At 41.3% G+C, this 24,522-nt stretch overlaps 2 protein-coding genes across 3 annotated transcripts; one reads left to right on the forward strand and one right to left on the reverse strand.

Annotated features, from left to right (window-relative positions):
• Positions 1-746: 746 nt before the first annotated feature.
• On the forward strand, positions 747-12,998 carry dapp1 (dual adaptor of phosphotyrosine and 3-phosphoinositides). 2 transcript variants are annotated; one of them, XM_085768344.1, is made up of 9 exons: positions 747-923; positions 3,140-3,262; positions 5,018-5,151; positions 6,057-6,187; positions 7,659-7,706; positions 7,845-7,907; positions 7,991-8,076; positions 11,191-11,278; positions 12,263-12,998. In XM_085768344.1, the coding sequence occupies exons 1-9, from the start codon at positions 865-867 to the stop codon at positions 12,284-12,286; spliced, it is 756 nt and encodes a 251-aa protein (XP_085624470.1). In that variant the 5' UTR covers positions 747-864; the 3' UTR covers positions 12,287-12,998. The 2 variants fall into 2 exon arrangements, with proteins under 2 accessions (XP_085624470.1, XP_085624471.1); XM_085768345.1 differs by having other exon boundaries at positions 12,269-12,301.
• Positions 12,999-14,012: 1,014 nt separating this feature from the next.
• Positions 14,013-18,739, reverse strand: lamtor3 (late endosomal/lysosomal adaptor, MAPK and MTOR activator 3). The gene is made up of 7 exons (XM_085767520.1): positions 18,625-18,739; positions 18,344-18,386; positions 17,377-17,411; positions 17,221-17,279; positions 16,980-17,113; positions 16,025-16,088; positions 14,013-14,364 (listed from the first exon to the last, which is right to left on the reverse strand). The coding sequence occupies exons 2-7, from the start codon at positions 18,350-18,352 to the stop codon at positions 14,291-14,293; spliced, it is 375 nt and encodes a 124-aa protein (XP_085623646.1). The 5' UTR covers positions 18,353-18,386; positions 18,625-18,739; the 3' UTR covers positions 14,013-14,290.
• Between the last annotated feature and the right edge of the window lie 5,783 nt (positions 18,740-24,522).

Genomic DNA, 24,522 nt, shown 5'->3' on the forward strand with positions numbered 1-24,522 from the left:
AAGTCATTGTGTTGGGTTTGAACCGAAGAACCAGAAGATTACACCACATACTTTAGACCTTATTAAAGGGGGAGGGGGTTCAAAGTAAACTGATGCCCTTGTGTTTAAATATAGGTTCTGACAAAGTCAAAAAGCCTTGATGCAATAAACAAATTCATGTGGTACTTTTATGTATTAAAAACCTAAAAACGGGTCCGTGGCGACTCTAACACAAGAGGAAGGTTAAAGCAAGTAGCGATTCGGTCGTTTTGGCTAACTTCTTGTCAGCCGATGGAGTTAGCAGTCCCCGCCCTCATCCCTACGTCACCACATTCACGCGCATCCCTTGGCTGCACACAGAGAGGACCGCCCCTTTATGCCGTTCTCTCTCCTCATTGGATAAAGGTTGTAGGATACAAGGAAAGTTTTCTCCTCGGCTTACAGCAGAGCAGAGTGACTGACAGACCCGTGTTTTGGACCAAAGACTCTATGTAAGTGATTGCTGTCGGAAGATAGAACTATTTAAGACTTATAATAACACAAACATTCCGCTTACTTCTGCTTTAAAGACAAATATGCAAATGTAAAGTATACCAGGTTACATTACCTCAGCCCTCCACCACAACGGTGCAAACTAGCCTGTCAAATAGAATGAAAATCTTTATTCAACATTTGAAAAATACAGACAATAAATAATCATTATGTACCCTCAGAAAGAGGAAAACACAGCAGCCCTTGCAGAAGGCAGAAGGCAGAAGGCAGTGCAGCACCAGCCGTGACAGCTGACTCTTCCTGGGCGTGTCAGCAGCTTTCACTTCCCTCCGCTCCGCTGCAGCTCAGACGGACGCGGACACCGACACTGACACTGACGCTGGACCTGCGGACATGAGTTTGTTCAGTACCTCGTCTGTCGAGGACCCGAGCGACGAGCTGGAGACTCTGGGGTAAGACCGAGACACTGTGACGTCAGCCTCACCTGGTGTGAGACACAGGTGAGGGCTTCTGACGCCAGACTCAGTGCAGGCTGCAGGCTTTAGAGGCTTTAGACGTGAGAATCGGTAGTGTTCATTAAACAGCAGATTGTCAGTGTGTCTTAATCAGAACCATCCATCTCCATTTACTGCGCTGCTCAGCTCATGATGACCAGTTGAAGGCAATTTACTTTTTACAGTCAAATATAATGAAACCAAAGGAGAAGGTGGGGAAACTGAATGACACTGGTTCACTGACTGTTGTTGGACCCTCTGGTCACTGAGATCTTTGTGAGAGGCACATCTGGATTGTACCTTCATGAGGTTTATTTTGTATACAGAATCTACAGTTCTTCACAATAAAAGAGCCGTGTCCTTGCTTTGGTCAAGATCAAAGACCATTAGCCTACCTACACTGAGGATAGAACTCTGTGATGTGAACTGTCCAGATGTGTCAGAGCATCCCCACCATCTGTTACAGACTGGACTGAATCTGTGAGGCAGGTGCCCAGAGGAAATCAGTCTGTGAGTTTTTATCAAGGTATTTCATTTTTTTCCCTAGTTCATACCTGAACCAGGGATGTTTTACTGCAGTGAAGTTAGTTTTAAGTTGGATATTTGACAGACATTCGCTCCTTCTCAATACATTAAAAATTCATAGAAAATATAAGATGGGAGTTATTGAGCTATAATGCTCATATTTACTGTATAAAATACATACAACATTCATATAAAATATTATTTGTGTTTAAATGCTATTAAAACAGGTATGTGTCATAGAGGAGACTTAGATCTTCTGTCCTGTGTTGATTTTGAGTCAACAGGTCACATGACCTAGGAGTTATTGAGCTCTAACGCCCATATTTACTGTATAAAATATATAAAAAATTCATGTGACCTCTTGGCTCAAAATCAACACAGAATGGCAGAGGTGAGCCTCCTCTATGACACACACCTTGTTTTTATTACATTTAAACACATTTACTATTTTATATGAATTTTTAATATATTTTATACAGTAAATATGAGCATTATAGCTCAATAACTCCCAGGTCATGTGACCTGTTGGCTCAAAATCAACACAGGATGGTAGAGCTAAGCCTCCTCTATGAGACACACCTGTTTTTATTGCATTTAAACAAATGTAATATTTTATATGGATTTTTGATTTATTTTATACTGTAAATATGAGCATTTGAGCTCAATAACTCCCAGGTCATGTGACCTGTTGACTCAAAATCAACACAGGATGGTAGGGCTAAGCCTCCTCTATGAGACACACCTGTTTTTATTGCATTTGAACACATCTTATATTTTATATGGATTTTTAATGTATTGAGAAGCGAGTGAGTGAGCGAATGTCTGTCAAATATCCAACTTCAAACTAACTTCACTGCAGTGGATGTTTTGTGGTCTGTGACATACTAGCACAGATCATATCATCAATATATAGGACATACATTTGTTTCATTCAACTGTTGCTCACTTCAACTTTAGTCTGTAGGTGAGAGGTTCAGAACAATAGGTCATCTGTTCTGACAAACGGGTGTTAACGGATACATATTTGATTGAGTTTGAGTTTTTCACATCCTCAGTTACTATTAATGCAAATATGTAACTTTCACATCAGCTTCCTGGTTTTCTTTGCATCTGTCTCAAAGTCTGTGGTTTAGTTTGACAGAAATATCATCCATCTATCCTCTGAAGAACTCTGCTCAGGTATGTTCTTTCTGGCCAGTCTTTAGACATGCAGCCCCTGGATGCCTTAGACTGTGAGTTGAGTGTCAAGCAGCTGATCCATCCTGCAGGGAAATACAGTAAACCAATATGATATAATGATATGATCATACATGTTAATTGTCTTGTCCAGACTAATATTTTAGAGCAAACTGTGAAGCAGAGCTTTTCAACTGATTAACTCCTGGTCCTTGTTTCTTTTGATGCTTCTTCAAACCGGTGTCTCTTCAGGCTTTAGAGACACTGGGCCTGTCCCATTTCTCCACACTTGTGCGCTTGGCTACACACACACTTTTGTGATGTTTTGCCATGTGGAACGGACATTTGTTTATAGTGTGCAAGCGTATATGACCCAAGCATGCAAGTGTGCATAATTGGACAGGGCCATTGGTTGACTACCAGACTAGCAGGTCATGATGGTGAATTATCAGCTTGTTTATCCTTTGTTGAAGGTGGTACCACTATGACCTGTCCCGCCATGCTGCAGAGGCCCTTCTCTTATCCAATGGGACTGATGGAAGTTACCTGCTGAGGAACAGTAATGAAGGCCCAGACTGCTTCGCTCTGTCTGTCAGGTCAGTCACTTGGTCTGCAGGGGATGTACATGACGGTGGTGGTTAGTAGTACATAAAACATTTATGTTGCAATATAAATGTAATCTTCAATCACCAGTTATAGGTCATTTTTGATGCAAATGTTTATATAGCTTCTGTCAGAAAACATGTGGAAAACCTTTAATGAAACCTTTATCTTCTTTTGTTAAATATAAAAACAAATCATAATCTATATATGTTTTTAGATAACAAGGGATGAACAGCCCTGTTCTCTAACTATCAACCTCTGATTAAAGTGCTAAAGACTGGAGTTCCTGTACGTTATTTGATTCATGTTTAAAGTTATTTCGGATTGAGGGTGTGGTCTCTTTGAAACTGTGCGTATGTTCGTCACAAACCGTCATGCTTAAATCTAGACCCAAAATAGAAGTAAAAAAAACAGCACACACATCCTAGTTATCAAATGTTGGGTGGGTGCTGGATCAAAAAGGGTAACACTTAACAATAAGGATCCCTTAATTAACGTTAGTTAATCATTATTAAACATTAATTAACTGTTTACAGACATATTAACAATCATTATTATGTATTACTTAGGATTAGGAAACACATTAATTAATGTAGCGTAAGCAGTTAATTAATGTTAACTACTCAAAGCTAGTTAATAAATGTAAAAGTTGAATAATGTAATTAGTTATCATTATGTATGCATTACTCAGCATTAATTAACACATTCGTTTATATATTAATGCTTAATAATGTACTAACTAACGTTAATTAAGGGACCCTTATTGTAAAATGTTACCAAAAAAAGTAACATAAAGGTAAAGAAAAGTCTGCAACACCAAAGCAGCTACAATACAATAATTTATTAGAGCTACATGACGTTTCGAGCACCACCAGCTCTTCTGTCTAACATCTGAGGAGGAGCCAGTGGTGCTCGAAACGTCATGTAGCTTTAATAAATGATTGCATTGGAGCTCCTTTGGTGTGGCAAACTTTTCTTTACCTTTATGCTACAGTAAGTCTTGACCCTACATCAGCCTGCTCTCTGCCTATAGATGGCTCTGGGCTCTCCTTCTGCACCTCTGCTCTCCCATAAATGCAACACAGCACTGTGTGATTTCATTCTTTTTCATCCACATCACATAGTCATGCACATTACTAACCAAAAGCTATTAAGAGATCTTAACCTGCCAGTCTCAGAACAATGAGAAACAACATTTAGATTTACATGATGCTGTGGTAAAATGAAAATAAAACCTCGCAAATGCAAAGTCAGCAGTATGCCAGAAATTACAAGACAGAACTTTAAATTCACACATTTAAAGAGCGTTGCAGCATTTCTCCACACAACTTCCTCTCATCAGTGTAACCCAGCAGTGTAAGGCTGGGGCGAGGAGCCACCAGACAGGAGAGGTACAGAAAACGTGACGTCCAAATAAAGCTAGTCTGCCCAGGAAACATAAATATAAATAAAAAATAATAATAATAAAAATCACACATACTCAACAGAATAAATTCTGTGATTAATAAAATTCCCCAACTTCAATTTGTAAAGAATAGTTAATAAAATTCATTTTTCTGCTGACATTAGCTGGGAGGTAGGGGTGGAGCCAGCTCAGTCTGACCTTGAAAACCCTGACAACAGCATTCATCTTTATTTACAGTCTATAGGCTATGCCCCCTAGGGGAAATGCCCCACTCTAGATTACTGTGCAGGCTAACATGTTACAGATATGAAATTGACAAGATAAAATGTGGTTTGTTTGCCAGGGCCAAGGATTCAGTGAAGCATTTCCATGTGACACGCAGAGACCACGGCTACGCGTTTGGCTTTAATGAGTTCACAACGCTTCAGGACTTTGTGAACCACTTTGCTAACCAGCCTCTGCTTGGCAGTGACACAGGTATGCAGACCTTCAGTTTTACAATCACAGGTATTGTATTTTATTTTGGAAGAAGTCCAAGGCCATTATGCTGTTCATTCCATTTTGGTGGATAAGACCTGAAACTGGTTCTCCCGGTATGCCCACATGAGGGACTGAGGCTTCAGCAGCGACTGGAGTGTGTACTGTCAATAAATTAAAAGTGTCAGGTTTAAAGCTTTAGCAGTGGAGCTTTCTCAACAATTATGAGCTGTTTCCTCTTGACTCTAACAAGCTCTTATTCATCACAATGTTCCCTGCCTGCTTCTCATTATCCACAAGTTTCCGAACGTCATCTATGGTGACTGGTGAGCCGGTTTTGCATTTCCAGTGTAATTGTACGTTTATGTTTCCATGGTTTTCAGTCATTGTCATAGTTGAGACAAACGAATGGCTCTATTAACGCTGGCTTTTAACACTGATGTCACTTTGTGTGATATCCATTGTTGAATCTGATGTGATGATCCATGCATTTTACAGATTTTCATTGAAAAAAAACCCCCAAAAAACATGCATTTACCGCAACTACCGAAATCATGGAAACATAAACAAAAATTCCACGGGAAGAGCAAAACCCGCACACGTTTTTGACGTTCGGAAAAAGGTGGATAGTCCGCTTATTTCCATTATAACCACGCCCACTTTATGATATAGCCACACCTACTTACAATTATAGCCCCACACAGTTATGGTCCCGCCCACTTCCTGTTATAGCCCCGCCTACTTTTTAATTTTAGTCCCCACGCTCAGTTACGACTCTGCCCACTTTCCTTTACAGCCAGTAAAAGTACATTTTACAGAGAGAAACTACTCACAGTGTTGTTGTTGGGTGTAGCTACAATGTCAGTCCTGTAACCCCCACTCCCTCTGCCCTGAACTTTGAACAGGAACCTTGATTGTGCTCAAGTGTCCGTACCCATGGCGTGTAGAGGAGCCATCCATCTACGAGTCAGTGCGAGTTCACACAGCCATACAGACAGGACGCACACAGAACGATCTCGTGGCGAATGCGCCATCGGTAAGAGATCTACTGCACACGCGCCTGTCAGCTACTGATACCTCAGTGATGTCAAGTGACCAGTGTAACTCATAGGAGCCTATCTACTGCCTCATGTGTCTACAATATGAGTGTGGTTGTAGTTTTGACTTCACATGTAGCAGTCCTACATGATATGCAACCTGACCTGAGAACAATAGAACTAACTTGACAGGTTCCATCATTAACATACAGTAACACCTTAACCTTCCTCTTGTGTTAGAGTCGCCACGGACCAGTTTTTATACGTAAAAGTACCACATGAATTTCTTTATTGCATCATGGCTTTTTGACGTTGTCAGGAACCTATATTTTAACAAAATAAAACAAAACAAAATTTTTTTCACAAAATTCTAAAATTCTCCGGGTTACAGTTATGACATTTGTGTTGTTAGGGTCGGTTACATCAGAACAATAATGAGAGTTAAAGCAGAAGTAAGTGGTCCGGTCGTTTTCGCTAATGCTGCGTTCCAGGCAGGCTTTTGAAATCGTAAATTACAGCTTCAAGTCACAACTTACGACTTTGTAGCGTTCCAGGCAACCCACTCGTGTTTTTCCGACCTGTTTTACCGGTGAAAGTCACTATAACGGCCACTCGTAACTTCCGACCGGTGAACTCGTACCAGATCGAACTAGTACCACTTCACGGTCGGAAAAATACGAGTTTCCTTGAACGCACCATAACAGTCCTCGTCCCACACACACACAGCCCTGCATGCCGTTCTCTCTCCTCATTGGATAAAAACTGTAGGATACGATAAATGTTTTCTCTTCGGCTCAGAGCAGAGCAGAGGGACTGACAGACCCGTGTTTCAGTCCAAACACTCTATGTAAGTGATTGCTGTCGGAAGATACAACTATTTAAGACTTATATTAACACAAATATATCACTTACTTCTGCTTTAAAACTGAAATCATAAGTGCAAAACCATCCTTTTCATGGATAAGGAATCCTAACAACATAACCAAGAGATGAGAAACAAATTGGATCAAAAACATGTTTTTAGTGTGTTTTATAGCTGATTTAAAACACGGAACAAAACCTAACTAAAAAAATAAAAACCTTAAAAAGCTAACACAAGACAAAGGTTTAGATGCTTGTTATCTGTTATCCTTGCCATGAGAGGAAGACTGTTTTGGTATATTGCATCAACATAACATCAAATAGGGTAGCAATAGTGAAGACTACACCAGTGATGCATCAAGAAAACAGGAGGATCTTCACTCTAACAACAGAGATTACCACATAGTTTTTTTTTATGGGAGGACTGGAAAGAAGCAACCTGATCATAGATGAACCGGCAGCTTCATTGACTGAGGAAGACCTGCGAGATGTGGCTGAAAGCTCCAAAGAGCTGGACTTGATTTTGCCCCAGATCCAAGTTGTAGTAGAGCAGAATGATCTTTTAAAGTGAACACTATGATGTTTGTACTAAGACTACTGTGTTTTCAGCTGGGCACTAAGGAGGGCTATCTGGTGAAACAAGGAGCCTTTGTGAAGGTGAGGACTGGTGCACTCCTCAGTGTGTCTGAACATCGGCTTTTACACACACCTGATTTCACTTGTGTCTGCAAGGGAAATGTTATCTGACTGAAGAGGAGCGCACCGGCTCTAACACTCTGTTGAACATCTTTACAGAACTGGAAGCAGAGGTGGTTCACGCTCAACAGATATGAGCTCAAATACTTCAAGGACAACACGGTGAGAGCTTAATCTGCTGTCGTGAGGCTCAGCAGCCCCTGACCACATGTTGTTGTCAGCTGTTGTGTGTCTGTGTTGTCTAGACCGAGGATCCCATCCGGACCCTGGACCTGAGAGCCTGCTCTGCAGTCCAGTTTGACTACTCGCAGGACAGAGTCAACTGCTTCTGGTGAGTGATGGTCAAGCACTGATCAGAGCTGAGGAGACAGACGTAGGTGTGTCCTCTAAAGCTGGGAGGATTTAATATGTGAAATGTTAAAACTAACCGTACGTGAAAGTTTAATGATTAAGGTGATACTGAGTTGTGGCTCAGACCTACACAGCATGGTAGTGTTTCAGCAGAATAGAGGACATCTGTCATGAATCTTCATGCCCTATTATATGAAGACACTATGTTATGTTCAAATACACTAGGACTTTTGGTTTTATGTTCAAAGTTCAAAGTTATGATAAATTATAATAATAATAAATTTTATTTATAACGCGCTTTTACAAGTGCTCAAAGACGCTTATCTTTATTGTCCCTGTTGGGAGATTGATTTGCAGCCAGGAGGTCTAAAACACATAAAGACATCCAATACCCATAAATACACATAAAACACACAGAGAACTGGGAAGCTCAACTCAACTCAACTCAACTCAACTCAACTCAACTCAACTCAACTCAATAACTTAAAGCAGAAGTAAGCAATATTTTTGTGTTGATATAAGTCTTAAATAGTTCTATCTTCCAACAGCAATCACTTACATAGAGTGTTTGGACCGAAACACGGGTCTCTCAAACACTCTGCTCTGCTCTGAGCCGAGGAGAAAACTTTTCTTGTATCCTACAATTTTTATCCAATGAGGAGAGAGAACGGCATGAAGGGCTGTGTGTGCAGCCAAGGGATGCGCGTAAATGTTGTGACGTAGGGACGAGGACCAATAGATCCATGACGAGGGCGGGGGCTGCTAACTCCGTCGGCTGACAAGAAGTTATGGTGCGTTCAAGGCAGCCCGTAACTCGTGTTTTTCCGTCCTGTGAAGTCGTACCAGTTCGATCTGGTGCGAGTTCACGGGTCGGAAGTTACGAGTGGCCGTTATAGTGACTTTCACAGGCAACAGGTCGGAGAAACGCGAGTTGCGGGTTGCCTGGAACGCTACAAAGTCGTAAGTTGTGACTTGAAGCTGTAATTTACGGTTTCAAAAGCCTGCCTGGAACGCAGCATTAGCCAAAACGACCGGATCGCTTACTTCTGCTTTAACTTAACTAGCCATTTAAAATGTTATGATTAACACAGTCCGTGAGGATCACATGACCGTGAGACTATGTTACTAAAGAGGATTTCCTCTGATCCTCAGCTGCCGTTTCATTGGTGGAGTAATCATCACTGACGCACAGTGAATGTGGCAGATGAAGGAGGTACTCATTGGGTCCTTCAGTACCTAGGAAACAAAATACACTTTTAAAAATGTGACAGCCTTGTTTCACTGCTGTGACACAATCACTCTCCAGATGCAGCCTGTGAAGGATGTGGTCCCTGGATTGAGACACAGCTTGTGTTTGCTAACAGCTAACGTACTCACGAGCTGCTGGACAAGGGACTCAGTGATCTAGACTTGTTCAATCACAAACCTGACTTTGTGTTTGTCCAAATACAAGAAGGGTGGTTATGTTCAGAGACAGATTTATATCTTTGTATTATCTGAATATTGTCAGTTGTACAACACACAGTGTCACAGGATGGTGTAAAACTTTGTGACGTCCAAACAGTCCCAACTTACCCAAATGTCCCAACTGTCCCAACTCGTGGACAACTTACTGTCTTACCATGAGCTTTCATTTTCAGTTCATGGTATTTATTCCATACTTTGTTTATGTGATGAGACCTGAGCTATCTCTTTCTGCCGATGGAGACGATGAGGTCTGCTTGAAGAGCTGAGTGACTCCATGGGTCAGAATGAAAATGTGTTGAGTCCCATCAACTGAAGCTGAGAGTAGGAGGAGAGATTTCACAACACACATCAGACCGTATATGTTTTAAAAGCAAATATTTAAATACTCAGTAAACTCCCTTTGTCATTTAGAAGAAGACTGCTAATAGTTATTTGTTCCAACAAACAGAACATGAGATATAAATATTTCAATATCCACTCTGTCTTCAGGTTCTGTCATAGTAACCTGAAACTCTGTAGAAGATGTTGTTGGGCATTTTTTTGACATTTTATAGACAAAATGATTGATGAAAAACGATGAATATTACAGCTCTTGAGAATCACATCTTTAGAAAGAAAGAGAGAACAAGCAACCACTGAAACATGGTTGTTATGTAATAAAGAGCCAGTATGAATGTAATGTTGTCAGTAAAATATGTGTAAACATGAAGAAAGCGTCTGTACCAGATAAGCAGCTGCTCTGTGTGTTTTTAGCTCTACTTCCTCATGGCAGCAAAATCTGACATTTGAGTAGTTTGAAAAAGAGGAAGTGTGAGAAGGGCGAGGGGGGAAGAAGTGCACATGTGCTGAGTGCAGTAGAAAGTACAAAGGCAAAGTGCAGTATATGAATTTTTTCAAAAAATAAATTTTTTGACCAAACCAATCTCTTCAATCTGGTAGAATTTGATATTGGTACTGCTAAAATTTCCAGAGTTATTGGGCTTTTTATTTTGCTGTCCATCCAAAAAAGCACTGAAACCAAGGCAAAGTGCAGTATCTGTAGCTAATACCAAGGCAAAGTGCCGTATCTGCCATAAAACGGTCAAAATTGGTCAGAAAGACAAACTACAAAATACATTTCATTCAGTCCACCTTTATCTAATCAATTAGAGACTTGACAATGAAAAACACAAAAAGCTGTTTTTCTCAGTTTGGTATTTTTACAGATACTGCACTTTGCCTTTGTAGGGCAGCACTGACACTGATTTTACTACATTTCAAAAACTGCCCTACCACTTATTACAAGGAGAATACCAATGGCAGAAAATCTTCCACCACAAGTGATAAAAAGTACACACACCGCTACGGTGAGTCAGTGAAAATCAGATGTTGTTCTGATGTAAATGAAACAGTTTTGGAAGACCTCATCTTACAGTTCAGCTGTGCTGTGTTACTATGACATGACAGTCTGCTGACAGAGAGTCCACAAACAGAGTGTCCTCTGAAACGATACAGTCACGGTCCTGTTCTTCAGTGTCTAAAGGCAAACAACAACGCAAATGTCAACCTTCTAAAATGATCACACATGAAGTTCATGCAATATCCTTTCCTGTCTCTCCACTGACTCCGTATCTGTCTGCGTCCACAGCCTAGTGTTTCCTGAGAGGACGTTTTATCTTTGTGCAAAGACGGGGGTGGAGGCTGATGAGTGGATCAAGATCCTGAGGTGGAAACTGGTGAGTTTGTTTTCACCAGTGGTTCAGAGGCTCTGTGGGTCTTCACCATAGACTGTAAAACACATGGACGTAGCATCCGTGACGTCACCCATTGGTTTTGGGGAGTCGTTTTTGTGACTCCAATATGGCGGCCTGAACAGCGCCATGTTGGATTGGCCGGCAGAGAACCCGCCCACTGGCCTCGAAGCAGCTGTCCACGGAGCTGCTCGGACCTGTCACTCAACGTTTTTGAGTGACAGTTTTAATCTAATAACAGTAAAACGGTAGAGTTAAAAAAAAATTCACCCCCCTCATTGTGTGTGCGGGGGTAGAAACTATCGGTTGAGACCAAAAAACGTTCTGACACCAGGCTTTGATCATGTTTACTGAGGATGTAAAGTCGGTGATTTTAACATGGGGGTCTATGGAGAATGCTGCTTTCTGACACCAGCCCCCAGAGGAAGCCGAGGGGATTGCAGTTTTTTGAACGCGGAAGTGAGCTTCACTTCTCAGACCGACAACTTGGTCTTCACTGAAACTCTGTATGATAGAGTCATGACTGTTGAAAAGCATTCTGGGAAACAGGTTTAGTTGAGGCAAGTTGATGAAAAGTCATGACTCAGAAACAGCAAATCCATCTGTGTCTACGCTAAGGGAAGACACAAACATGTAATGTGTCATACAACCTGCTAGCTGTTCATTTCCAGGATACATTTTGACATCACTGTTGTCACCTACATGATCAGATCTCGTATATATATATTTTTTTATCATAATGTTTATCAAGCGTTTGTATTGCATTGTACTACAATGTTAAATCATGTTAAACCATGTTTGTATTTAATATGTATGAACAGTTTTTGTACTTCACAAATGTATGCTCATTATCTTAGAACTGTAGTCGGAGAATGCCACCCCACAAGCCCCTGGAGGGGTTTTTTTTTTGCAAACAAACTGACAGAGAAAGAGGTGCTTTTATTCAGTTGTGTCTGTGTTTGTTCCCAGTCGCAGATAAGAAAAGGTCGATGAGTCAGAGGATACACAGGAGCTGGACAGGAGGCCCACCTGCCTGCAGCAGCTCACATCAGGAACAATGGAGGAAACTTGACAGACACCGAGATTACGGATTGTACATATGACTGCAGTCTGCTTTATCGTGGCTCTCCAACACGGCCCCACCAACGGCTCAGACAGTACATTCAAACCTTGGACGACCTCACTTCACTGTTTCCAGACCAGCCACATGATCCAGTAGCTGTCAGCTGTGTTTCAGTGTTCTGTTGGCTACCAGCAGCTATTGGGGACATTGTGACGTTTAAAGTAAAGTTTTCACTTGATAAAATGAGCTATGCTAAGGCAGACAACTTTTAATGTTGTTTACATTTTTAGAATTTGAGCACAGAGAATAGTAAGTTCCAGTTTGCTGTGCATTACTGGATGATCACTGCGATACAGGAGAAAACACACTCCTTCTGAATGTATGTGGAGCTTCTGTTTTCAAATCCTAAACACAGCAGGTTTACTGTAGGTTGGTTTTTGAAGCTGCAGTAAGTTCCTGCCACATCTTACTACACTAGAGTTTCACAAATATCACTTAAAACAGCAGGAAACAGCAAATGTTGGGGGCTACCTTCAGTCACAGATTAAGTCATATCTGGTGCCATGGTGTGTTTCTGGTGTGTGTGTGTGTGTGTGTGTGTGTGTGTGTGTGTGTTAATAGTTAAGAAACATGTCACCCACTGCAACAGCCTCTTTTTTGTTTGGACAATGATGAAGCTCTATGGCTCAGAAGAAGAGGATAGCAGACACAGCAATTGTTTTACAGTTTGATCATTTAATATGTGTATTAGATGAATGAATGAATGAATGAATTATTTAGTCAAGAGTGTCGTTCACTTGTGTTCCACCTGACAGGATAGTCAGTCCAGCAGCCAGGTTTGTGCGTCCTGAAGACGAACACGCTGAGGTCCAGTGTGACATCACGTTCTGTACCCTGCTTAGTGCACAATGTGTTATTAAACCTCCTGGATCACTGCTATTGTGTCCTTCATATTCTACAGCTGCAGGTGAGAGCAAGAGTTACACTGAATTTATCACACCCCATAAAACTGAATTTTTATGGCGAATGATCAAACCTGGCGGCACAATAACCATGTCCACAGCCGTCGGTGTTCTGTGAAGCTTTTCACCGCAAAGGTCTGAAGATGAGGCTGAACAGAGGACGTTGATCAGATCAGTTCTGTTGGAGGAGTTGGTTTCAGCATGAGGCCACATGACAGCACCAAAATTGTACATTCAAATCAAATGGGCAACTTCTTATTTTTCTTTGGTCCATCTTGATGTGGTCTATTAGCTCACCATTTTTTGCACCTGTAGGTAAAACCTTGAGCCTCTCCTCTCCTCCTTTTCTATGGAGTTTTTCCTCAGTGGATGTGAGGGTCTAAGGACAGAGGATGTTGTTGTGATGCTGTGTAAAGACCTTTGAGACAAACTGTTTGTAAAAACGGGCTATACAAATAAAATTGCCTTGCCTTGCCATTGCCTTACTTGACCACTTATAGCGCTATAAAGCCATATTGCCCCTGACCATGTGTTAGACCTAGAAATATACACACTTGACCAGGTGGGACATGTGCAAAGTTTCATGAGTCTTTGAGCACCTTTAGCCATCAAAAAAGCAACTCATTTGTCCTAAGAAGAGGAAGACCTAACAATGTGTTTTACATTAAAACAATGAAAAACACAGGGACATCAGTTCAGGTGCTACAATTAAATATTTATTGAGACAAACTGTCTTAGCAGTGAAGATGAGCAATGACGAAGAGCGCCTGAAGTCTACAGAAAACCACAGGAAGAAACATCATCAGACAGAGAGCATGAAGTTCAGCTCTGAAAGATGTCGACAATTCCACTCATCACATTGAATTGACAGGTTTTCCCATAGAACTTGAATGCACCACTAAGGCTGGCTAAGACAGTGAGAAGATGATCCAGACTGGTGGCCTTCCTGGGGATGATCTGGTATCCTGGAGCTTATGTCACCTCCACCACTTGCCGCAGCTCCTCTATTAGTGGAGCCAGCTCCTTCTCCAGACTCATGATGATGCCTACAGACACACACACACAGTGCAGTTACTGACAGGACTCAGGAGAACACACAACGACCCTGCATTCAGACACCTCACTGCTACAGGAGGCGCATTCACATCGAGTGGACAGGTCCTCTGCTCCTTACTAGACCTACACGAAGCTGTCTCTTTACACCTCTGTCCTCAGATGTCCCTAAAAGAATTATTTAGTAATATTAAAGCAGAAGTAAGTGATATATTTGTGTTAATATAAGTCTTAAATAGTTGTATCTTCCGACAGCAATCACTTACATAGAGTGTTTGGTCTGAAACACGGGTCTGTCAGTCCCTCTGCTCTGCTCTGAGCCGAGGAGAAAACATTTATCGTATCCTACAGTTTTTATCCAATGAGGAGAGAGAACGGCATGCAGGGCTGTGTGTGCAGCCAAGGGACGCCGTGAATGTGGCGACGCAGGGACAAGGGCTGTTATGGTGCGTTCAAGGCAACTCGTAACTCGTGTTTTTCCGACCTGTGAAGTTGTACCAGTTTGATCTGGTACGAGTTCACGGGTCGGAAGTTACGAGTGGCCGTTATAGTGACTTTCACCGGTAAAACAGGTCGGAAAAACACGAGTGGGTTGCCTGGAACGCTACAACGACCGGATCGCTTACTTCTGCTTTAAACAGGGGTTGAAATTCTGCACCAAGTTCTTGGTTTCAGTACTTGCTGACCATGTTTCCATCCACTTGTCGATTGAATTATCTGAAGATCAATAAAAATATCAATGTGAACAACGCCGGTTCAAGTGCGTTTCCATCTCAGACCTTTAAACCCAATAAAAAGTTGTGTGTAATGACATCATGTGCTGTTTGGTGATCATATTAGTGTATCAAATTGTTTTCTTGCAATTTAAGATGTTTCCATTCATTTTGTACTAAATCTTAGCCTGACAAGCCAGACTATATCATTAAAATGTCTAGTCTGGCAACAACCGGTAGACTTCGGCTCAATCCAGGGAGTGGGATGAAGGCTGTCTTTCAAACTGCCTCTGCACGCAATAGGGTAGCGCTACAACTAATCAGAGCAAAGAGCAGGATGACGTTAGCCTGACAAGCCAATTAAAATGTATGTCGTCATTGCGTTAAGCCCGCCCAATGACCCCCGGAGGTGTCTGTTGACAAAGATTCTGGCCCTTCAACAAATATAGTTGATGACACCTGTACTACAGGTTTGTGAACAGCAGTGCTTCAAACTGTTCTGGGAGAAACCAGTCTGTCCTGTACACCTGCATCTTTCTTTGTTTACTCCACTGTGTCTTTGAACAGCTGGAATACAGAGCTGGATTGACATAAAACATGATGCAACTCACATTTATCCCACAAAGAACTGTTTCCATCAGCAGTAACTTTGTATCGATCAAGAGAGAATCCAATGAGATCGACCGGATTTACTTTTTATCGATATTCATGATATTTAATCAAATTGTTTGTTGTTTCCATAAGGAATTTTTAATTCAATATTGCTCAATGTGAATAAAAACGTGTGGACGGAAACATGGTTAGTGTTTCTGATTCCCACCTCACACTAGATTACATATCAGAAGTGATCTATTATAAATCCTCAGTTTAAATGTTGTAACATTTGAGGGATGTTGGTCTTCTACAGCTGTTACAGTGGACCCAGGTGGAGAGATTTTACCTGTGTTAGCGTTGCTGCTTGCGATGAAGCTGATGACCAGTGGTAGCCGATTGAACTGCACAATCTGTTCAAGACAGGGAGACAACAAATGGGTGAGGCCCACAACCAGATGGACTCATGGGAAATGAGATGCTTGAAAGTTTTCAAAGACACATTAAAGGGATAGTAGCATTTTTTTAAAGTGGGGTTGTTATGATCTACAAATAGCCCCTAAGTACTTTAATTGCAGTAGAAGACTCTCTGCACTCCTCCCGTTAGCAACGCCAGCCCATAGCCCTGCCCAGAGATTTACAACATACATTGTTGTGAATGGACCCAAAGAAACAGCCTATTTTCGTGGCCTAAAAGAGGTTTTACCTGAAAAAGAAATACACAGTTCCATTGTTCGCTATAATATAATTTTTTCCAGCCCCTCAAAGTGCAGGAAAAACACAGTTTTTATTTGGACCTAACCAACTGCTGATCGGCGGGCGCTAACCCTGGGCGGAGGGATACGTGAGTTGGTTAGGTCCAAATAGAAACTGCGTTTTTCCTGCACTTTGAAGGGCTGGAAAAAATTATATTATAGCGAACAATGGAACTGTGTATTTTTTTCCACGTAAAACCTCTTTTAGGCCGTGAAAATAGGCCGTTTCTTTGGGTCTATTCACAACAATGTATGTTGTAAATCTCTGGGCAGGGCTATGGGCTGGCGTTGCTAACGGGAGGAGTGTAGAGAGTCTTCTATTGCAATTAAAGTACTTAGGGGCTATTTGTAGATCATACAACCCCACTTTAAAAAATGCTACTATCCCTTTAAAAGGCATAGCTTGTTCAGTGACGTCAGTGAGGGAACGGTGAACACAAGCTGTCAGCTGATATGGGAGTTTAGTCTGTTGAGCTGTTGAATATAGTTTCACTTGTACATTTCTGTGCCTTCTGTTCTGACTCATGATGCATGGACTCTGTGTCTGACCTGGTAAGTGTTGTAGTAGCAGATGATGCTCTTGTTCTTGGAGAGACCCAGCTTACTCCCCTGATCTGTGGCCAGAGCAAACGTGGACAAGAAGCCGGGTCTCAGAGCGTGGACCGGGGCGTTGTCATTGGCAACTGCAAACACATAACAGAAAAAAGTGGAAAATGAATGGCTGAGCAAAGTTGTATTGTGAGCACAAACTTACAGCAGGCAGGACTTCAGGGGTTAATAGGACTCTCACCTTTAATAACTGGGACACCGTCCCTATCTGTCACAACTATAGCATGAAGACCTTCCACACTGAGGGACAGGAGACAAAAGACGTTCATTCACATGGTTCCACTGTCACATATTATAACCTCCTTTAACTCCTAACTGGAACTGCAGTCATATTCACCTTTGCAGCTGTTTGTACAGGTATCTCTTCAGGTCCTACAGAGACATGACAGCAGGTAGAAGAGTGAGGTTAGGACTGACAGAGACAAAGGTGGACATCATGAGTCTTAACGGGGTTGAGGTGTTTGTCAAAGTAACTATTCAACTATTTGCTACTATTTCTATTAACACATCATGTTACAACCACAACCTTAAATGTCTTTTATTGAGATTTTATGTGATAGACCAACACAAGGTCATTGTCATTTTTGTATTGAATATTTGACAACTTGCATGTCAAGATTCTCCCTGGGGAGGAGAGCAGCAATTGATCAGGCACCACAGAAAGTCCTTTTAAAAAAAAAAGAAAAGAAAAGAAAATTGCTCATTTTGATCCAGTTTGTCTAGAATGAACATACTGTAGAGTATCATTGTGAAGTGGAAGGAAAATGATACAGTGTTCAAGGTTTTTACATATCAAAGACCAAAATTGAAGCTTTTGGCCAACATCCAAAACATCTATGCGTGGTGGAAACACTGCAACATGAACCTGAACACACCATCCCCAGTGTGAAACATGGGAGGCTTTTCTTCAGCATGGACAGAGTTGATGGGAAGATGGATGGAGCTAAATCCAGGGCAAATCCTGGAGGAAGAGCTGTTAGAGGCAACAAAAGACTTGAGACTGTGATGGAAGTTCACTTTCCAGCAGGATAACCTAACCACCCTAAACACACAGCCTGAGCTAAGTCCAGACCTAAATCCTACTTCAGGAGAGTCTGTGGTAAGACTTGAAAACTGCTGTTCACAGACGCTCACCTGCTCCCTACATTGTGTTGGTCTATCACATAACATCCCAATAAAACACATTTAAGTTTGTGGTTGTAACGTGACAAAATGTGAAAAGTTCCGGGGGTGTGAAAGTAGCCTAGTCTCCCATAGGAAAGACCAGAGCTAGCAGGGTGTGACCGGTCACAGACTGTACTCACATCAGCCATGGCGGCGGGTGTTGCTCACCCAGACTCTCTGCAGCTGCGGAGACAAAATACAAACTTGTCGATCGACATTGTGTCTCATACTTTGTGTTAATGTAACTTATGCCATTTTAAAGGACAACATGCTAACGCGTTAGCTACTTAGCAAAACAAGACTGAGCTACTTCCTCATGATTCGACCGCCGAGATTCGACTTAAGCTACAGAGAAACATTAACATAACATTTCTAAAGGAAATAATAAAACAAAAACATGACGTGAAACAGCTCCATTTACCTTCTTTAAATCCCTTTACTCAACCTCACAGCCAGCTGCTACATAGCAGACAAAAGCAGAAATCACATGACGCTTGTTTTGCTTCCGGCTCCTGTTGAACCGCTCAGGAAGGTCAGAGCTGCGCAGCGCGGACGCAGCGGCCGCAGTTATCCATGGCTCACATGCATGTTCAGTACAGAAAGTTACAGCAACCAGCCGCTGGAGTGCACTCTGTTTTCCATTGGAAGAGATTTTACATGAGCAATACACAACAGTTTTCTTTGGTGTATTTTATTTTCAGAAGGGTTTCAAAAAAATTTAAAAAAAAAAGTAAATTCTGTTCCCTAGTTCTTCATTCTGCCCTGTGCCACTCTTTTGGTTTACCTGTTGTTACCTTTGCTATTGTTGCCTCCACCAAATAAACTATTATTTAGGCCTACTATTACTGCTGTTTACGTCTAAGTTTGATGTTACCTTGGCCCCTTACTTCCCCCCATCCCCTCCCAAACTGACCCAGGTAGTATGTCTTCATTATAGTTAAATAGCCTAGTCTAAATCAGTTCATCCAGTTTTGCTTCATAGATTTCCGGCTATCAGTTGGTTGTGAAACATGTTGTTGTCCTCGTGTTTTTGGCACTGAGCTTGTTTTAATATTTGGCATATGATTGGATTTGATTTACTGATATCTAACTCTCCTCTCTTTTATGGACAGCCCTGGAATAAATTCATGATATGGTTTATTCTTTTTTCTCAGTTTGGATTCCTTCAGTGTCTGTCAGTGGTTCAGAAAATTAATTGGAGTCTGATTAAATTGTTGCAAAACTTTGTTTTCAAACTTTCTTTGATCATTTACAAACCAGATATCCCAAAGGTTTGTAATGAGACCCCATAACATTCATAAAGGGAGTTGTAATTAAAAAATCTGAGATTCACCAACATTCTTCAGCTGAACCCACCAGCTAAGCTAGTGATTGGGACAATAACTCAACACAGAAGTGGTCTAGTTGTATTTAGGCAACCATTAATCAGTGATCAGATGTGGATGACGTCCAGGGCGGGTCTGAGTCGTCAGGGTTCAGACTCTGTGAAACAGGTGTCAAAGTTCTGTGTTGTGTGTTTTACAGTTTGTTCCAGCAGGCGAATTTGATGTGATGTGGGACAGATGAAGAGCTGCAAAATTAGTTCCTTAGCGGCCCACATGCTGGACACAACACACAGGTATAAGTTAAAGCAATGATAGTGTCATCTTTCACTCACTTCTGTCTCACTACAGTAGAGGGAGCCACAGCATCACGGTCTGGAATAAGAACTGATCCACTGACCTGGGTGAATAAAGCTGACAGGAAGTTGTTTATGGTACTAGTTCTCTCCTCTGTGTTACTAATGCACTCACCTGTCCCATTTGACTAGTTTTCAGGTCTATTATTATGATGCACTAATAAGTATTGAATGAAAACAGACTGTGTGAACAGAGTAGTGTGTGAACACAGAGCTGTGCAGCAGTCAACTCTTTCCTCACACAGTCTCCATGATGTATGAGGGTCTGAGCAGAGTCTGACACCAGTACACTCAGTGATACTCTGCAGACTGCCTGCTTTAAGAAGGACAGGGGCAGGAGGGAGGGGGGCATGTCAACAAAGAGCAGAGTGACATTAACAACAGCTCACTTCTAAGGTTCTGGTCCAGTCAGTCAGGTGGATCTAGTCCCTCAGGGGCTGACAGAGTCCGAGGCCATGATCTCTGTGCACAAACACAGTATTTATTATCACTGCTGTGTGCAAACAGTGTTGTTTTATCACTTCGGTCTGCAGACAGTGGACAGTCCTTCACTGATCCTTCTTTAGAGATAGATTCTTACAGGTTGGAAACAAACCCGTGTGACAGAGAAATGAGAGAAATTAAGAGTGCACATAAAACTAGGGTTGCTCTTGTTGTTTCCTCCTCCAACCACTAAAGATACAGGAAATACGGTCACAGTCTCTCATTCCTACAGGACTGAATAAGAGGTGTTTCTGCAGAATACCATACCATACCATACCATACCATACCATACCATACCATACCATACCATACCATACCATACCATACCAACTTTATTTATAAAAACTCCAGACCAAAGTGCTGTACAAAATTACACAAATATACAATCGGCATAAAACACAAAATGTAGGCCTACATAAAACGAAACAATAAAAATGCATTAAAATAACACTATATAAAACCAATAAAACTATGTAAAACATAGCACATAAGTAAAAAAAATTAGTCAAAAATGAATAAATAAATTAAAAATAGCAGATTAAAAGACATCAATTTAAACAGAATCAAAGGTCATGGAGAACAGAATATTATGATGTCACTATGAAGCTGACCCTTCATTTCATTTTATAACATTTGAGTTAAATAGTGTCATTATGAGTTGGTGAGTTATTGGTGAGGTCACAGTGACCTCTGACCACTAAAATCTAATTAATTCATCCTAAGGTTCTTGTGAACTTTGTGCCAAATTTGAAGAAGTAACGTCAAGGTGTTATTGTGTCCATGAGAAGGGGACAGATGACTGACATCAGTACGCCGTAAGCTCTGACATAATAAAATGATGCAGCACAGTTTACAGACCCACTTCCTGCTTTGACTTTGACCCACTGTGCTTACTGTAGTGGGACACACAGACAGCTTTACTTTGACCTTTAGTCTGACAGTGATCCGTCTCTATTTGAAATTTGGACTGTGTAGCTCTGTTGTGTTTTGCAGTTCAGTTTACTGCCATTATGTACGACTGGAGCGAACAACAGGGTGGACGACTAAATTCTGTGAAGCAGAAAAATATGTAACTTTTGAGTTTGTCACAACACAGAAAAATGGGCAATAAAACACCATGCCAAATTAAAATATATGAAAATGTGGCAAAGTGAAGAGGGCCCAAGCAGGCTTCAAACACCAGACTCCCGGGTAAGAGTCATGTGCGCTAACCACTTGGCCAAAGGGACATCCCCTTGGCCAAGTAGCCAGGGCGCATGATCAATTGGAGGCATAGTGACAGGACCCTCAACTGTCACAAAAACATTGTCAAACGTATAAAATATGGTCTGAATGTGAAAAACAGCTCCACTGAAGGTACTGGAACAACACCTGGTGTTGTGTTGGGAATGGTTCCACATCCCTGTCAGTGAATTTCATGCCAATATGACTTCATCCAGAAGCCGTATCAGCAAAATACATCCACACATATTCACGCCTCCAGAATCTATTCCAGAGTCTCTGAAATATCCTGAACCACAGGGACCAGGAACCGAGTTTCTCCGACTTTGCAACAGAATGCTTGTGGCGCCCAGCACAGGTGGATACTCCAATCGCTTCAACTCTGTTCTTCAGCCTATTATCAGTGAAGCTAGTTGTTTTTGGAGCCATTTGAAAGAAAGAATAAGAAAGAAAAATGCTGATTTGGTTTAAAGCTCCGCAGCATTTTTATGATATTTAAAAACCAATCCCTGTTAGTAGGCCTACTGTCACATCCAGATGCATTTTGGCTGGCATAGGCGTAGCTGACTAACAATCCGAGTAGCAAACTAACAAGCAGGAAGCTACTGTCATTTTTGTGTCTGGGCCCCTTTTAAAAGCTCTTGAGCTTCTCAGGGTGTCCCATTTCACATATGAAATTACAAATATTTTAATGATTTTAATACCTTTTCTATATATGTGAATAAAGTGAATAAAGACACAAAAGCGATTCATCAAAATGATAACATTTTCTAGCAGATTTACTAGATCCACACCTCTGTTTCAATCTCTAAGTATTCTTCCTGTTTTTGCTGTAAATACTTTTCAAATATGTATTTTTGTTTATCAATCTATTCACAAGTTACTCCCAATTTGTTTCCAAACTGTATTTCAGTTCAATTCCCAGATTCATAATTTCAACACTAGATCAGCAAATAATCTTCATCCCACCTTTTTTAAGTCTACTTTTTCTCAGTTCTCAATCAGATTTAGAGGTCCGCATTTTTGGAATGCACTACCAATCCACCTTAGAAACTGCACAAGTATAAATTCATTTAAGAAACAAATAATTCACTTTCTATTGGCCCAATTGAGCGATTTATAATTCCACATACTTTTTACATCATTTTTGTTTTTCTCTTTCTCCTTTTCTAATTGTTTTGTTTTTCACATGATGGTAAACTGAACTTATTCTGAATGTCAAATGTTTATCCTGAATATCCACACAATATTGATTTTCTCTTTTTTAAATTGTTTTATGTTGTTTTTTCATTCTGTAAACTAAATTTATGTTGAATGTTTGTCTTATGGAGGACCACTTGACAAGCCCTTAGGGGTTTTTTTGGTTTCTCCTGCACATTTGCTTTATCTACTGTATACTTTGTATGTCTCTTGTCGTTGTCGTTCCACTTTTTTATTATGCTGTTTTATACATCTTTTATGTGCTAAATAAAAATACAAAAAAAAATACAAAAGATGATGATGATGATGATGATGATGATGAGTGCCGTACTACCGTTGTCAGAGGAGGGGACCTAGTACACACACCTTTTTTGGGACCTGCTCATCAAATCCTAAACTGAGAATTGTTACAGTTTAACAATCAAATTTAGAACAAGTTTAAGGCCTTTTTTTCCAGGAATAGCTCTGTAATATATCGTGTTTTTGTAAACAAAACTGCAAAATGCTTCACAGGATCTTTAATCTGACTAAGTTGAAGGACTGACAGAACAGTGTTTTAAAACAGATTCCCCAAAAGACCAATCAGTGACCAGGAAGTGGAGACACAGGTGGATCTTACAAAGAGTGTGATACACTAATGAGGGTGCAAGCTGGGAGGTGAACAGGTCAACATGAATGTGAGAGAAAACCCAAAGGGCACCAGTCCAAGGAGCTGAGCTGACATCACATGCTCACCCCATGCACTGCTGCTCTCTCACCTGTAGTCCTTTCAGAGCTTCACTTTGTAAACTGCTCCTTCTTCACCTTGTCATCCTTAAACTAGACCCATTCACTTTCTTTCCCAGTGCATCTCCTCACATCACATTCACTGTTTTGGTTTAAGTTTGATGTGATGTGATGCCTTCGTTATACTGAGCAGACTGTACGGAGGGAATATATGTGTGTTTGACAGAGGGGGAGGGGAGTGAAAGGACAGATCCACAGAGGGACCAGGTCCAGTCCGTCTCATGACTTGAGTGGTTAAAGCAAACAGATCCTCTAGCTGAACAGTCCTCTGAAGACAGACTCCTCCTGGGCCCCATGAGGCTCTGCTGCTACTTTAAACTCTTCCAGATGATTAATGGCTCTGTGCTCCCAGAGACTCTCCACTCTCACTGTTGGTTCAGCAGACTGACTGTGAACCATCATCAGCCAGGACTCTCCCTGTGACACCCACACAGTGTGCTGCAGGTTAGAGCTTCTTCTTTCCACTGTGGCCTCTGCATCAGCTCCATACACGCTAATGTTCATTTTGTTAAGGAGGAAGTTAAACTGGGATTAACTTACTTCTGCTGTCTTCATGTACACAGTCGGCAGGGTTTAGGAACCAGACCATTAGTGATGGCCTTAGACCAGTGGTGTGGCTGATAAACAATGACTCTGTCAGCACTGTATCTACAGCTGCAGAATGTCAGACCCTACAGTTGTTCTATATCATTTACATAATTTCCTTTATCAATAAGGGGCTGAATAACTCAACCACATCTCTGTATACTAAGAGGTGGCACAGTGGTGCAGTGGTTAGCCTCTCTGGGTTTGATTCTCAAGCCTGGAGCCTGTCTGGGTGAATTTTGATAGTTCTGTTTGGGTTCTCTCCAGACTTCCTCCCACACTACGTGGACTTGTCCATAGGCATGAATGTATCGTAGACCTGTCCATTAGTGACAGTTTGTCATCATTGCTGCATGGAGACCTGAG

This window comes from Trachurus japonicus, chromosome 22 (assembly GCF_045865225.1).
Source record: "Trachurus japonicus isolate A0001 chromosome 22, Traja_1.0".
Classification (NCBI taxonomy): Eukaryota; Metazoa; Chordata; class Actinopteri; order Carangiformes; family Carangidae; genus Trachurus; species Trachurus japonicus.